This window comes from Micromesistius poutassou (genome assembly GCF_964030765.1).
Source record: "Micromesistius poutassou genome assembly, chromosome: 21".
Taxonomy (NCBI): Eukaryota; Metazoa; Chordata; class Actinopteri; order Gadiformes; family Gadidae; genus Micromesistius; species Micromesistius poutassou.
Window position 1 is genome coordinate 8731224 of NC_140291.1, and position 13245 is coordinate 8744468.

General features: G+C 42.0%; 1 protein-coding gene across 2 annotated transcripts in view; it reads left to right on the top strand.

The window, feature by feature from the left end:
- LOC311366589 (glutamate receptor ionotropic, delta-1-like) overlaps nt 1-13245 on the top strand; it is a gene marked incomplete at both ends in the record, with an annotated part of 424970 nt that overhangs the window by 257650 nt on the left and 154075 nt on the right. For both annotated transcript variants that reach the window (XM_084485372.1, XM_084485371.1), the window contains one exon: nt 110-394. In XM_084485372.1, coding sequence (XP_084341498.1) covers nt 110-394 — 285 coding nt within the window. The remainder of the gene's footprint in view (nt 1-109; nt 395-13245) is intronic.

Consider the following 13245-nt stretch of genomic DNA (forward strand, 5'->3'; position numbering starts at 1 on the left):
ATGAGCAACTTCTGTGTTTGTCCTACAATGCATAAGTTCTGTCAAAAGGTTCTATTAGCATGATAAACATAAATACAAGCATATACAAAGCAGACTGTCTCTCTTGCAGCCTGCGAGCTGATGAACCAGGGCATCCTGGCGCTGGTGACCTCCACGGGGTGCGCTGCGGCCAGCGCCCTGCAGTCCCTGACCGACGCCATGCACATCCCGCACCTCTACGTGCAGCGCAATGGCGAGGGCTCGCCACGGACCGGCTGCCACCTCAACCCCAGCCCGGGGGGGCAGCGCTACACGCTATCCGCGCGCCCACCCGTACGCCTCAGCGACGTCATGCTCACGCTTGTGGAAGAGCTGCGCTGGCAGAAGTTCATCATCTTTTACGACACAGAGTATGGTGAGTGCTAACATTTTTGTGGTGTTTTGGCACTGTATAACTTTGTACTTTTATGATATGGTTGCGTGGCACTGTCATGTCTTTATTGCTTTGTGTGCGTGCACTATGTCGCAAGGACTCTGCTATTTTACTCTTGTTTTGCGTGAAACTTGTTTTTGCTCTTGCTTTTGTGTTTTATCGTGAGCATAGACCACTGTTTCTATGGCTTGTGTTGCGAGTATAGAGCTGCCAATTTTGTTTCTCTGAAAAGTTCTACGTTGTTGGATTCCAGTTAAGTTTGCTCTTGTGAGGGGGCAGACATTCAGCAGGTTCAAGTTGTTCCTGATCTCAAGTGTAATAACAGCTAGTGGACAAAAACAATGGAGGATAGTGTGGGGGGTGAGGTGGTTTTACTCTCAGCGGAAAGGTTGTTGGTTAGAAGCCCATTCTCTGTGGTCTACCTTCAGGTATCCCAAAGCAACATGTCTAGCACCCTATACCTGCTCAATAAACACCAGAGGTGGGAGTAAGTCAAACCATGTGAAATTCTGAAGTCTGAACCCACAAGTCCCAAGCCCCTTGGGCTGAACGATTTGGGGAAATAATCAAATTGCGATTTCTTTAGACCGCTATTGCGATTGTGATTGAGTATGCAATTTTTTATCTTCGCATCGTCACTGTGAGAATGGGAGTCCTGCTATAAGTCAAGTCACTGTGAGAATGGGAGTCCTGCTATAAGTCAAGTCAGTCAAGTCATTCGGAATTCTGATGATTTACCCCAGCTTCCACATTTATTTTAGTAATTTAGTTATATTTTCAACACTAGTGAAAACTGTTATTCTGCTTACGCTTAATAAGTCTTACTGATATTTCACATTTTGTGGCAGTCAATAACAAGCCTCCTTAATGAACAACAATGGAGTGTGGGGCTCTGATTACAACACAGCCCAATAGCTCTAAAGGGCTCTAAAGCTTAGTTCACAAGATTTTAGCCCTGATTGACAGCCGAAAGTTTTTGGAGATCGACTACAAATCCCAGATCAGAGGCCAACCACCTCACATTGTGCATTGCATTTAAATTATTATGCATGTAAAGATATAAAGATATAAATATATAAATATATATGTAAATGTATGAATAGCTATGAATATGAATGTGTATATCTAGACGTAGATATATGTCTAAAGGGACATAAAAAATATTGTTTTGATATCGAAACGCATCTCAGGATGCAGAGTGCTTAGTTTTAGGTGCGCTATGTTAAGAGGGTAAGAAATCAACCAATCATGTTACAAACAAAAATGCTCAATATCTCAATTCTCAATATCTAGATGAATGCAAATCTGTCCCAAGTCATCTGTCCCAAGTCTGAGTCAATTCTCAGTAAATGAATATCAAGTCAAAATCATGCCAGGTCTTCTAACAATGTTGATCAACAAAGTCTCAAGTCCTTAAATTTGTGACCTGAGTCAAGTGATGTTATGAATCCCCCACCTCTGTCAAATACGCAAAACATCTGTAGGATTAAACCAACTTCTTAATAACGAAATAGTGCAATATGTAAACAACAGATATTTAGGTGTTATATAACAGTATTGTTTCTTCGCATTACTGCATAAAATAAAAATCACTTGAATGAAGTGGATGGAAAGGAGGTTTAATCTCACACACTCCGTCATGGAGGCTGAAGGCTGGTTGCCAGGGGACGGGCTAAACCTTTTTCACACTCTCCTAATGGCCCTCTCAGACAAGATGTCAGGCTGCTATTGAACTCTGCCCCTCCCCACGCCCTTCAAACCTGAGACATTGAGGGGGAAAATGGCAGTGCCTTGAACCTTCAAATCCACATCTGTCCGTTGTCTGTCGCTCCATCTGTGCCCTGCATTTGGCCTGTGGTGTTGGGAACACTTAGAAATAATGAGCACTTGAGCAAAAATGTAGGATGTTTAATGATTCACTGTAACAATGCGAGCACTAAGCATGTGTGACTAACCCTCAGGTATCAGGGGATCCTGTGTAATAACACCAATATATTATTACATCGCACCACATTGTGTGACCATATATCCCCAATTTAGAGCAGGTGAAATATCTCAGGCCAACTTTTGTTGGTTTGTTCTTTCCTTCTCTCTTTCTTCATGGACTGCTGAATAGTCTTCATTTCAGAGACCATAAGATCGAATATTTATGCAAGCAAATATTTTCAGAGAAATACAAGTCATTTGTCGGTGTCTGTAAACCATTTCTTTGGACACTAGAGATGGGCTTGGTGTGCACTACAGAAATCACCTTATTTGGACTTCCAGTCTAGCGAGGGTTTGAGCTGTGTTGGGGCAACAACACAGCTCAAGGGAAGTTTTATTTAATTTATGGAAAATACAGGGTTGTTCTTATTTATTTATTTTTTTTAAATTTATCGATGTTCAAATTTACTTGTGTTTGTGTTTCAGGGTACTACTTTGTGTCCACAACTTGCTTTCAAAGTAAATGTTCCCACGGGACTTCTGTCATTCCTGTTGGCCAAACATACAGAATAATATTTACAAAACTTCCTACATGAATCACATCTCTCCATATCTCACTTTATGTTTTTATTTGTCGTGTGAGTGACTAAGGTCCAGTGAGAATTGACTTTTTTGATAACAACACTAGAGACTATGCTGGCAACAATTTTCCTGGTGGGTTTTTTGTTACTGGAAACAGGAAACAGGCAGATGAATGATGACTGCAGATGAATCTGTGGAGGGTTCTAATTTGGACAAATTGTTGCTTTTATTATACCAGGTGGTGTTGACCAATTGACATGTAACAGGAAATGCATACTTTGACCAACTGACATCTGATATGGACAACCAATGCTGTACCAGGCCATCCTACGTCTGCAAGGCTGAGATGATGAGTTATTTTGTGGTTCCGTACCCAGTTGTCCTCGACCCAGCCCAATCACTCCCTCTCTCTGAGATAACAAAATGAACTTTACTTCTTTCCTCCCTTTTCATTTCCTTCATTTCTTCCACTAAGTGTGTGATGGGTGAAGCCATTACAAAAGTGAATGAAGTTAGGGGGGGCCCATTTATTCAGATTAGTGGTCTATTGTGGGGACGATATGAGGACCAGATGGGCTCTTTGGTTAGCCTGTCTGGCTGTGACTGCACCAGGCCACCCAACTGTCACTTTCCTGTGATTATGATTAAAGACACAAAGCTGGATGCTCCTTCCTCGTTCCTCCCAAATCCTCTCCTCCCTATTACCCACCCTCCTCCCCATGTCCTCGCCTCGTCCTCCACTCCGTCCCCGCAGAGGTTTGTTTGTCTAACACACACACACACTTTTTGGTTATGGTGTCATTATGGGGACTAATGTCCCCCGCAGACCCAATCTCATCATTGATAAATCTTATTGTCCTATTGTCTTCTGGCGATGATGGCTAGACGTTGTCTGTATTCTTCATATCAGAAACATTCCCCCAAACCAATAAGAATCAACTTATTAAACTCTGGGGAGCAGAGTTTGCAATGTAGCTGTATGTGATTGGGTTGGAATGTTCTGGAATTTGCTTCTAGAGTCATGCTTGTATGACTTTTTTTCAGCATCTCTATTCTTTCTATCTATCCATACCCTCCTCACTGTCAGCAGTTCTGTCCAAGCAAGGTTTTTCTTTTTGATGAATAACTAAATGGACATGACACCCTCTCAACAAATCAATCCTCCTTTATTTGATTTCTATTTTAGAATCACGTCAATCCAGCCACCAGAAAGGTATTTGATTTTTGCTCATGTTTTTTAGAAGTTAAAATTCATTCATATTATTTAATTTACACACTTTACTTTATTTTTATGAATTCTATTTAAAATAGCAAAGGGGCTCTGTAGTTTTCTGTACTATTTTTGATGTGTCATCCATGGTGACACACCAACCCCATGCTGGCGTCCAGCGTCTCCTATTTTAATCCATGTGTCTTTCTTTTGTTTCCTTCCAAGCTTGCCTGCTTCTAAGTTAAACACTGCAGCATGGAAATTACATAAACATGGAAATATTCCAATACCCAGAAGCTTAACAAAAATGTTAAGCTGAAAAGTACATAGAGGAGAAAAAGGTTGGACAAGGCAGGAGGAAAGTTGACTTTGACAAAGTGGGAAAGAAAAAAACACACACTTGAACACACACAGATGGCCAAACACAAACACAACCAGAGACAGAAAACATGGGGTCGATTGGCACCGCCTCCAGCCGCTGCCCACGGCCTCGCTCATGTGTGGCTCCGCGGAGCATGACACGGAGGGTCTCACGTCTTCAGATGAACCCAGACTCCTAATCACACGCTGCCCGGGTAAAGCCTGCATGGTCGCATGAATGGGCAGCTGGCTGCAATGCGCTCTGGGAAACAGTGTTTTGTCTTTTTTCTTTTTTCATCAACACCCAATCAGAGGCACCTGTCATGCAGTGAGTGAGTGAGTGTGAGAGAGATGTGAAGATTGGTGGAAAGGGGGTTTGTTGTTCCTACACACACACACACACACACACACACACACACACACACAGGAACAGACAGGAGACCCACAACGTCTGTCACACACTAGCATGAATGGCTATGGACAGCTGTTGTCCTAACTACACGTTGATACACAGAAGGGGACCAGAGAGATTCTAACAGCTGACAATGCCTGTGTCAGTGGTATGTTAAAGATGGATGGATGGCTGGTTACCCATCCATCCACCAGCCAGCCAGGACGGGCAGAGGGGAAAGACTGGATCTGACAGCAGGAATGATGGATGGATTGACAGCGTGTAAAGAATCATGGATGGATGGATACAATAAAAAAGTTCTTTATTGAATGAAGATGTTGCATCCTAAAAGTATTTTAGGATGTACTTTGTTTGGATTACATCTATGGGCACTCTTGTACATGCTTGAGTGTAGCTATTTCCACTGCAGATATTTCCCTTGACTTGAGGTCACGTTGTACTCCCTGTTAAATGTCCCTCTGGTGAATACTGCAGAATAAGCGCTAATATTCAGAGGCTATGACTCGGCGGCCTTCCTAATCTCAGTGTACCAAACTTTAAAACTTTAATTATTTCACCACTCTTCATCAGTTCATCATGTTTATTGTTAATTATTTCACTCTTCCACTTCATCAGATGTTCTGCTGTGTGTGTGTGTGTGCTGGGGTGTGTGTTTGTGTGTGTGGGCTGCTGTGCAATGTTTCACATCAAGTTAGGCTTAAACTCTTTTGACTTCTCTGACTCACACACACACCTGCACAGGCACACTCACACTGCAAATTTTCCTAACGTTCATAAAGATGGAAGTAAATTTGTTGAAATACCTTTTGTCATGTGGAATTGAGATGATTAGTCTTCAAAGGGATTGGTCAACGTAGTGTGAAATGTTGCGCACTCGAAATCCTGGAGGAACAATAAGTACAAGACATATATATATATATAGTTCTGTTGTTTTATTTTAATAGATCATTTGTCATTTGTCCCAGTGGGCAGCCACAGTTTGGCGCCCTGGTACCCAGGATCGATACGCTTGGCCCAGGGTAGTAGGATTAACACAACTTGGATGTCTTTCGGTGTGGGTGGGGGACAACTGGTAAGCACCCAGAGGAAGCCTGTGTGGACACGGGAACAACATACACGCTCCACAAAGAAAGGTCCCAGTGGAGAACTTCTTCTGTGAGGCTGCTTGGTCATCACTGACCACCGAGCTGCTAAAGAGCCCTCAAATCTGACAACGCGGTCTAAGCAGCAGCTACTGAAATTAAGTAAAGTCATGAAACTCGGGCTTGAGGCATACAACTCTGCCTCAATGGATAACACTAAAGTGCTAATGCTAGTATGTTGCTAATGTACTGATGACGATAAGGATGATGGATGATCGGTTGATATGACAGTATATATGACTGGTCTGGGGGAGGGAAGGCGAAGAGAAGGAGGAAAACAGAACAGAGAGAGCACAAACAAAGAGGGACTGATGGAGATCAGCAGGAGCAAGGAAACTTAGGCCCCATCCACACAGAGCCGATTTTTTGATGAAAGCGCATTAGGCTTGCGCACCTGTCCAGACAGGTACGGCGGATCCGGTGCCCGAAAACACACTTTTCTGAAACCAGGTTCATGGGTGGATTCAGATAAACGCCTGAAAAGCAAATGATGATGTCATCGCCCCCCCACCAGCTGGGGACGCTGGAGTTGCGTTGATTTTTTTGGGGGGATTATTTTTGCAGGTTTAAATACAACCCCTTAAAATTGAATTACTAACTGTACATTAAAAAGTATTTCTTCTCAATCTAAAAGGTTTAACAACTGCTCTATCCTCCTCGACTGTATGTTTATATACAGCGCGCAAGGGCTTGATGCGTGCAGGTTTGATGCGCGCTCCACTTTTTTTTGTGGAGAACCAGCGCCACACAGTGGCCTTGAATATGTACAACAGCGTTTCTACAGCTCGATGTGTTTTCGCAACAAGTCCGTCTTTACAGAGATACTCATGAAACGCATCAACTGAAAACGGATCATTTTCGTCGATGTGGACAGGGCCTTATATTTGGCACGCATCTGTCAGAGGCCTGTGTGGGTGTTTGTTTTGTGGTGTCCAAACCTGTGTTCATGCAAGGTGTGTACTTGTTAGTTGGTCCATGGCATCGTGCGCTACCTTGTCTCAACCTATAACTAGGATACAATTGTTATAGGGGGTAACTACATTCACCGGCTTCCTCCATCTTCTGCGCCACCTTTTTAAATAAAACACTTTCTCGTTTTCCGACGGTGACAAAAACACGACTACCCCTTCTACTTCCGGCTCACGGCCCCCGGAAATGATCTTGAGTATGCGCAGAACGCATAATCCAATCCCAATCCATACATGCACGCTTAATGCGACTAACAGTCGAATAATCTAGGGGTCTTAATTCGACTGAGTAACCCAGATTTTAGCTCAACTAAGGTGTGTACATGCATCTTAATAATCCAATCATATGGACTAACCCAATAATTTCGACTTTCTTGAGTGTCATGTTAACGCACAGAGCGATAGTGTTTTAGTGATATAAACAGTGCTCTCTCACTGATAGTCCCATTTCTGTCCCCTTAAAAAGAACACTTGCTTTGTGTGCCCTTAGCTGCAAGTCAGCTCCCGAGCTGGCTAGCGTTCATGGGTTGATTTTAAGGGAAAAACAGCACACTATCAGTGAGCAACCCCTTGCTCACTGATAGTGTTTTAGTCTAGTTCAGTGTTTCTCAATCTTTTTTGAGCAAACGCCCCCCTTACCTTACCCTGATCCTCTGGCGCCCCCCCCCCCCCCCCCATTATTATTGTTTATTTTGTTTAAAAAAACCAACCAACTCCACTCCAACTCGTGCTACATTGCTTGAATAAAAAAACTTCTGTGCCGCTGGTTTCTTCTGGACAAGAAAATGTGTATTCAGAGTTTTATTAAAAGGTAAACAGTGCCCTCTCGATGATAGTGTTTTAGTCTAGTTGATGTAAACAGTGCTCTCTCACTGATAGTGTTTTAGTCTAGTTGATGTAAACAGTGCTCTCTCAATGAGTGTTTTTGTCAAGCTGATATAAACAGTGCGCTCTCACTGATATAGTCTCAAAGGGCTACACTCGTCCAGAAGACAACTTTTTTTTTTGATGAGGCAACTCTATGGCTTTCCCAAAAATGTTGTCAGAAAAAGGAATATATCTTAAAAATTGTAACTATCATGGAAAATAAAAAAAAATACAATCAAGGTTTGGATAATAATGATAATAGTAAAGAAATGATTAAGAAAAAATATCTAGAAATAAATCAAGAGCACAAATGTGGTTTAGGCCTTGTTCTGTTTTGAAGCGGTGGGAAGAGACTAGAGAGAGATATGTATTTAAAGTATAAAAAAACGTGCTTATTTGCAATTGTTGCTAGTGAAACAACACATATAATCAAGGATAATGAACAGCTTTGATTTCAAGTGTTAGTCATTAAAGATTAGCTTAATTCGGAGCAACAAATCATCTGCTGCTAGCATGAAAAAGAGGATCTAATTTGTATTGCTGTTCATTAGCTTGGTGCTAGCATAATCAAAAACAAGTGTGTGCAAGAAAATATAGTTACCGTCTGGCAATTAACCAATGACATTGTTTTCAACCATTGCAAAAGGGGTTGAGTTAAAAGATTAATTTATATATATATATATACATAATATATAGTGTAAATATGATATATTAACATTAAAGCTCCTTGTGGTGTGGAAAAATGCAAGTGGCTATGAAGATTGTAACCCTATTAAGCTGGCTAAGCTAATATCTTCTGAGGGATACGTTTCAGGTTTATTGTCCTGGAATCCACCCGGTGGTGAATGTTCATTATGTAAGCGATAATGTATAGAATGCCGGTCATTGTCGGGAAATAAGCACCAACAGGGCGAACAGGACACAGACGCAAAGCAGAGGTGTCTTGCTTCGCCCTGAAGGGGCTTATATCCCAATAATGACCGGTGACATTCTATACATTATCCCGCTTATTACACGGCTACTTGCTCAAACACGTGTGACACGGTGTGTCTTTTTACAATTTCTTTGTTACCAGCATTCGCAGTGTTGATCAGCAGAGAAATAGTCTGCCAAAGACTAGACGTCGCTTAGCAACCGAGTACGCTGGGGTTGATAAGTTACCGGACTACTTGCAGAGTGATACGAAAGATGTGAAAAAAATCCACTTTCCTTGTCATTATATGCTTAGCAACAGTCATTATTGAAAAATAACCACCGGAAGTCGGGACGGCCCATGCAAGTGAACGGAGCGTTCCACAGCATTTAGAAGAGCTGTGTATTAAATGGTATTAATGTATCAACAAGAGTGTGATACGAGAACAGCAATGGTAGTTGTGTCGGTATTTCCATTTTCGTGGGTTGTGTTAATGACTAATTAGCCAGTAAACACACATGTTTGTTGTATCCTCCACATGTGTAAACAGAGGTTTAAAACCTGTACTGATTTTTGTGTTTTGTTAATGAATGTTATGTATTTTACATTTTCCTCTTTCCGGTTTGGGTAAAACAATTTCAGAATTTAAGGTGCGTGTGTGTGTGTGTGTGTGTGTGTGTGTGTATTTCACAGAGGTTTGTGTGAGAGGGAGATTTAATATCCCCTCCTTTTTCCCCACAATGTATTGTTTATTGTAGATATCTCTATTGCTCTGTCTCTCTTACACTCTATTCGACATTCATTCTCTAGCTCTCTCTGTCTCTCTCTCTATCACTGTCTCTTTTGTGGTTTATTTTCTATTAATATATGTATGTAATCATCCGTGTCTCCCTTGCGAGGGACCAGTACCCATGCATGATCCACCAGAGGAATCCTTCTTCTTCTTTTCTCTCCTTATGTCTTTGTCTACTTTAGCTGTTGTTATTCCCTGTGTTGTACACATGGTGGTTCAACAAAGAGCCAGCCCCTTTGGACCACTCTTCTTGCTCAATCTCTCTCCATCTTCATCTCTCTCTTTCTCTCATTTTCTCTGATTATCATGCTCCCTCTTTCTCTCTCAGTGTGTGTGTGTGTGTGTGTGCGTACAAAACATGTTTGAGTGCACAATGTGTACAAATCTGTGCTTAATGAAGAGTAAAGTGTTGTGTGTTGTAATGTGTGTGTTAGCGTACATGTTCATGTAATTATGCATGTACAAAAATGTCTATTTGTGCTTGTACCTGTGTCTCTGTGTAAAGATGGGATTTCTTTGTATTAGGACGTGTGTGGGCTAAATAACATGTGTGTGTGTGTTTCTTTGTGTATCAGGACAGGTTTGCGTTTCAGAGAATGCACGTGCGTTGCCCCCCCAGTTTCCCCACATTGTTTGCTTCGGCGCGGTGAGATAAATATTGAAAGAAGGCTTGACGTATGTCTTCATTAACCGGAGGAGCCTCAAACGAACACGAGTGGCAGTGAATAAAAGTGGGAGAAAGTGCCTCGCTTTCAGACAGAATGCATGTGTTCTGTTTCTATCATGAGTTTTTACAAATGGAAGTTCATAAAAAATCCAATCCGTCTCCCTTTGATTTTCAAATGTGCCAACCCACGTTTGTCAAGCGTTCTTCGACGGCCACTCCCGCCGCAGCGTTGGGCTGTGGGGGGGCTGTTGAGCTCTTCTTCTATGTACTGTGCTAATGTTTGAATTTTGCGTGCCTTTTACTGCCTTTTAGTTAGTGATATAGCAAGCAATATGTACAAAGAATGCCCTGAAAATATGTGTATAAGTCAGTACCCAGAAACATAGTCAGGATTATAGACAAAGATTAGTATCTGTGACGCAGCGGCTATTGACGCATCCTCACACATCCTTATTGTGGCCGCACCAAACATTTCCCTCGCATGCAGTCAGTCATTCAATGACGCAGTTGTGGTCTCCGCTAAATCAATTATCCTTTACTTAACATGTACTTTGTATGTAGTGGCATGGGTCCATGCATGAATATTTACTGTAAGGCCTGATGTAATGATATTTGTTACCTTTTTAAACCTGTTTGATGCGTATTTGTTGGATGATAGGTAAACACCCACATCTGTGCTTAGTGTATTGGTATGAACCAATTTGGGGTTGGTCTGTCTAGCAGATATAAAGGATGTGTGTTAGTTGTATCGAGAGAGGCTAGATGGACAGAAGCTAACAATAAACCATGGTCCAGAACGAAAAGGGTCTGTGTGTGTGTGTGAGGAGGTGGATGATGGTGTGGTGTCATAGAAAGGATGGATTGTGAAATAGGGGAGAGAGATGGACGTGTGGAAGGATGAGAGAGGGAGAGCGAGGGCCAGGGTGGGAGAGATAGAGAGAGGCTTCAGGTAGCTAACCCCATAATTACACACAGACTCCCACACAAATCGTAATTAGAAGATTTGGAGAGCAGCCCCTGGAAGTGAAACAACTCTACCTTTTTCTATAAATCTATCTCTTATACCCTCTAATTTCACTCGCACACCCACCCTTTCTTGTTAACTCTCTAAATCCCCCCCCCTCTCTCTCTCTCACCATTAATAGACAGTAAGCCAAGCAGTGCTTTAGCCACCAGTATTATGGGATGTTAGTTGTGTGGTGTTTCAAAAAAAGAGGTAGAGAGAGAATAACATGGAGAGGGAACGAGAGGGCGATGTGGAGAGGAGGAGACATGGAGAGAGAGGGGGTTGAGAGGTAGAGAGAGAGCGACATGGAGAGAGAAGCGGGGGAGAGGTAGAGAGAGGAAGATGTGGAGACTGAGGTTGAGAGGGAGTGGTAGAGAGAGGAAGACATGGAGAGAGAGAGGGTGGTGGGGGATGAGAGGGAGAGGTCAAGAGAGGTAGAGAGAGAGGTTGAGAGAGAGAGCAGGAAATCTGAAATTAATGGAGGATCGAATAAGGAGACATTTATGGACAATTACACACCTAAAAGTGCCCAGGTGGGAGCAAAGAAAGAAGTGCAATAACAGCTGTGAAAAGGTATTTCGTAACCCTCTTTTACTTAACGTGTGAACATCGCTTTTATAAGCCAACATTTGCCTGAAAAAGAGCCACGTTTGGATTGAGCCTTGAGTAAAAGCTGCTTCTGCTTTGATATATTAACAAGCACTTGCTTTGTTTCATAATCTCTCGTTCAACTACGTCCATATCATCTCCATTTCCACCTCTGTCTCTTCCTTTCTCCCCCTCACCTTTCACCACACTTCTCTTCTGGTGTGATTCAATGGGGGGGGGGTCTACCTGGGACACAAACCAGTTTCATCCAGACACACAAACACACGCAGACGCACATGCACATGGGAGCTTGGGATTCTGTGAAGATCTGATACGTGGTGTATAAACAGAATTGGATCTTAAAATTGGATCTCCCTCACACACACACACACACACACACACACACACACACACACACACACACACACACACACACACACACACACACACAAATACACAAGTCCAATAGTTGGCTGAGTCCAAAGATGGTACTTTGTGATGACTCACGTTCCTCTAGATTCTGGATGAAGAAGTTTGTTTAAAGATCAACACATCGAGATAGAATAGATGTGAAAGTGGAACAATTGGTTATCAAACGATGGAGCTAATTTACCTAATTTGTCAAATATCAACCAAATTGTGGTAATGGATTTTATGTTATTCCAAACTAGGAATACATAACTACATAACTCAAAAATGCTTGTTTCAAGAATTCATATAGAATTCATAACATATTTAAATCATAATTTTAATTGTTATAATCAAATTACATACGACTTATTTCTTAAATGATGTATTTTGACTGTGTGTGTCTTTAACTTTGTCATAATAGAGAAGATGATCATATATAAAGTGGCATCTCTCAATAATTCATGTAGACCCCTGTCGAGCACCAAGGCAGCCAATAAGAGGTATTATTGGCGCTGTTGGTTTTGTGTGTGGTTATGTGTGTGTTTGAAAGCAGGGCCACTGGTGCAGTAATGATGAGTTTTCTCTCACATTAGTCACATTGAGGGTAATCTAAATGAGGTAACATTCTATTGAGGTGAGGAGGCCTGGAGATGTGGATACTGACCCAGCATGTTGTTTGCTGTTCCGTTAAGGCCTAATGGATGGGAGGGCCAGGACGCAGATGTTTGGGATTTATGTAAATACCCGGTGGCCATCGGAGGGCCCCCCTACCTGGGGCTCCAGTGTGATGCTGAGGTCCTTCAACACAGGGGTTCCCAACCTTTTTTGTTCCAAGGACCGGCATATACATAAAAACATTTGGAGGACCGGTAGTCAATTTAATACATACTTTTAAGAAGCATAATTTTTAAAGAAGGATGTAGCTTTTTTTAAAGATAGTTCATTTGTCATAATCACAACAATTAAAGCAACAGCAATGAAATGCTTG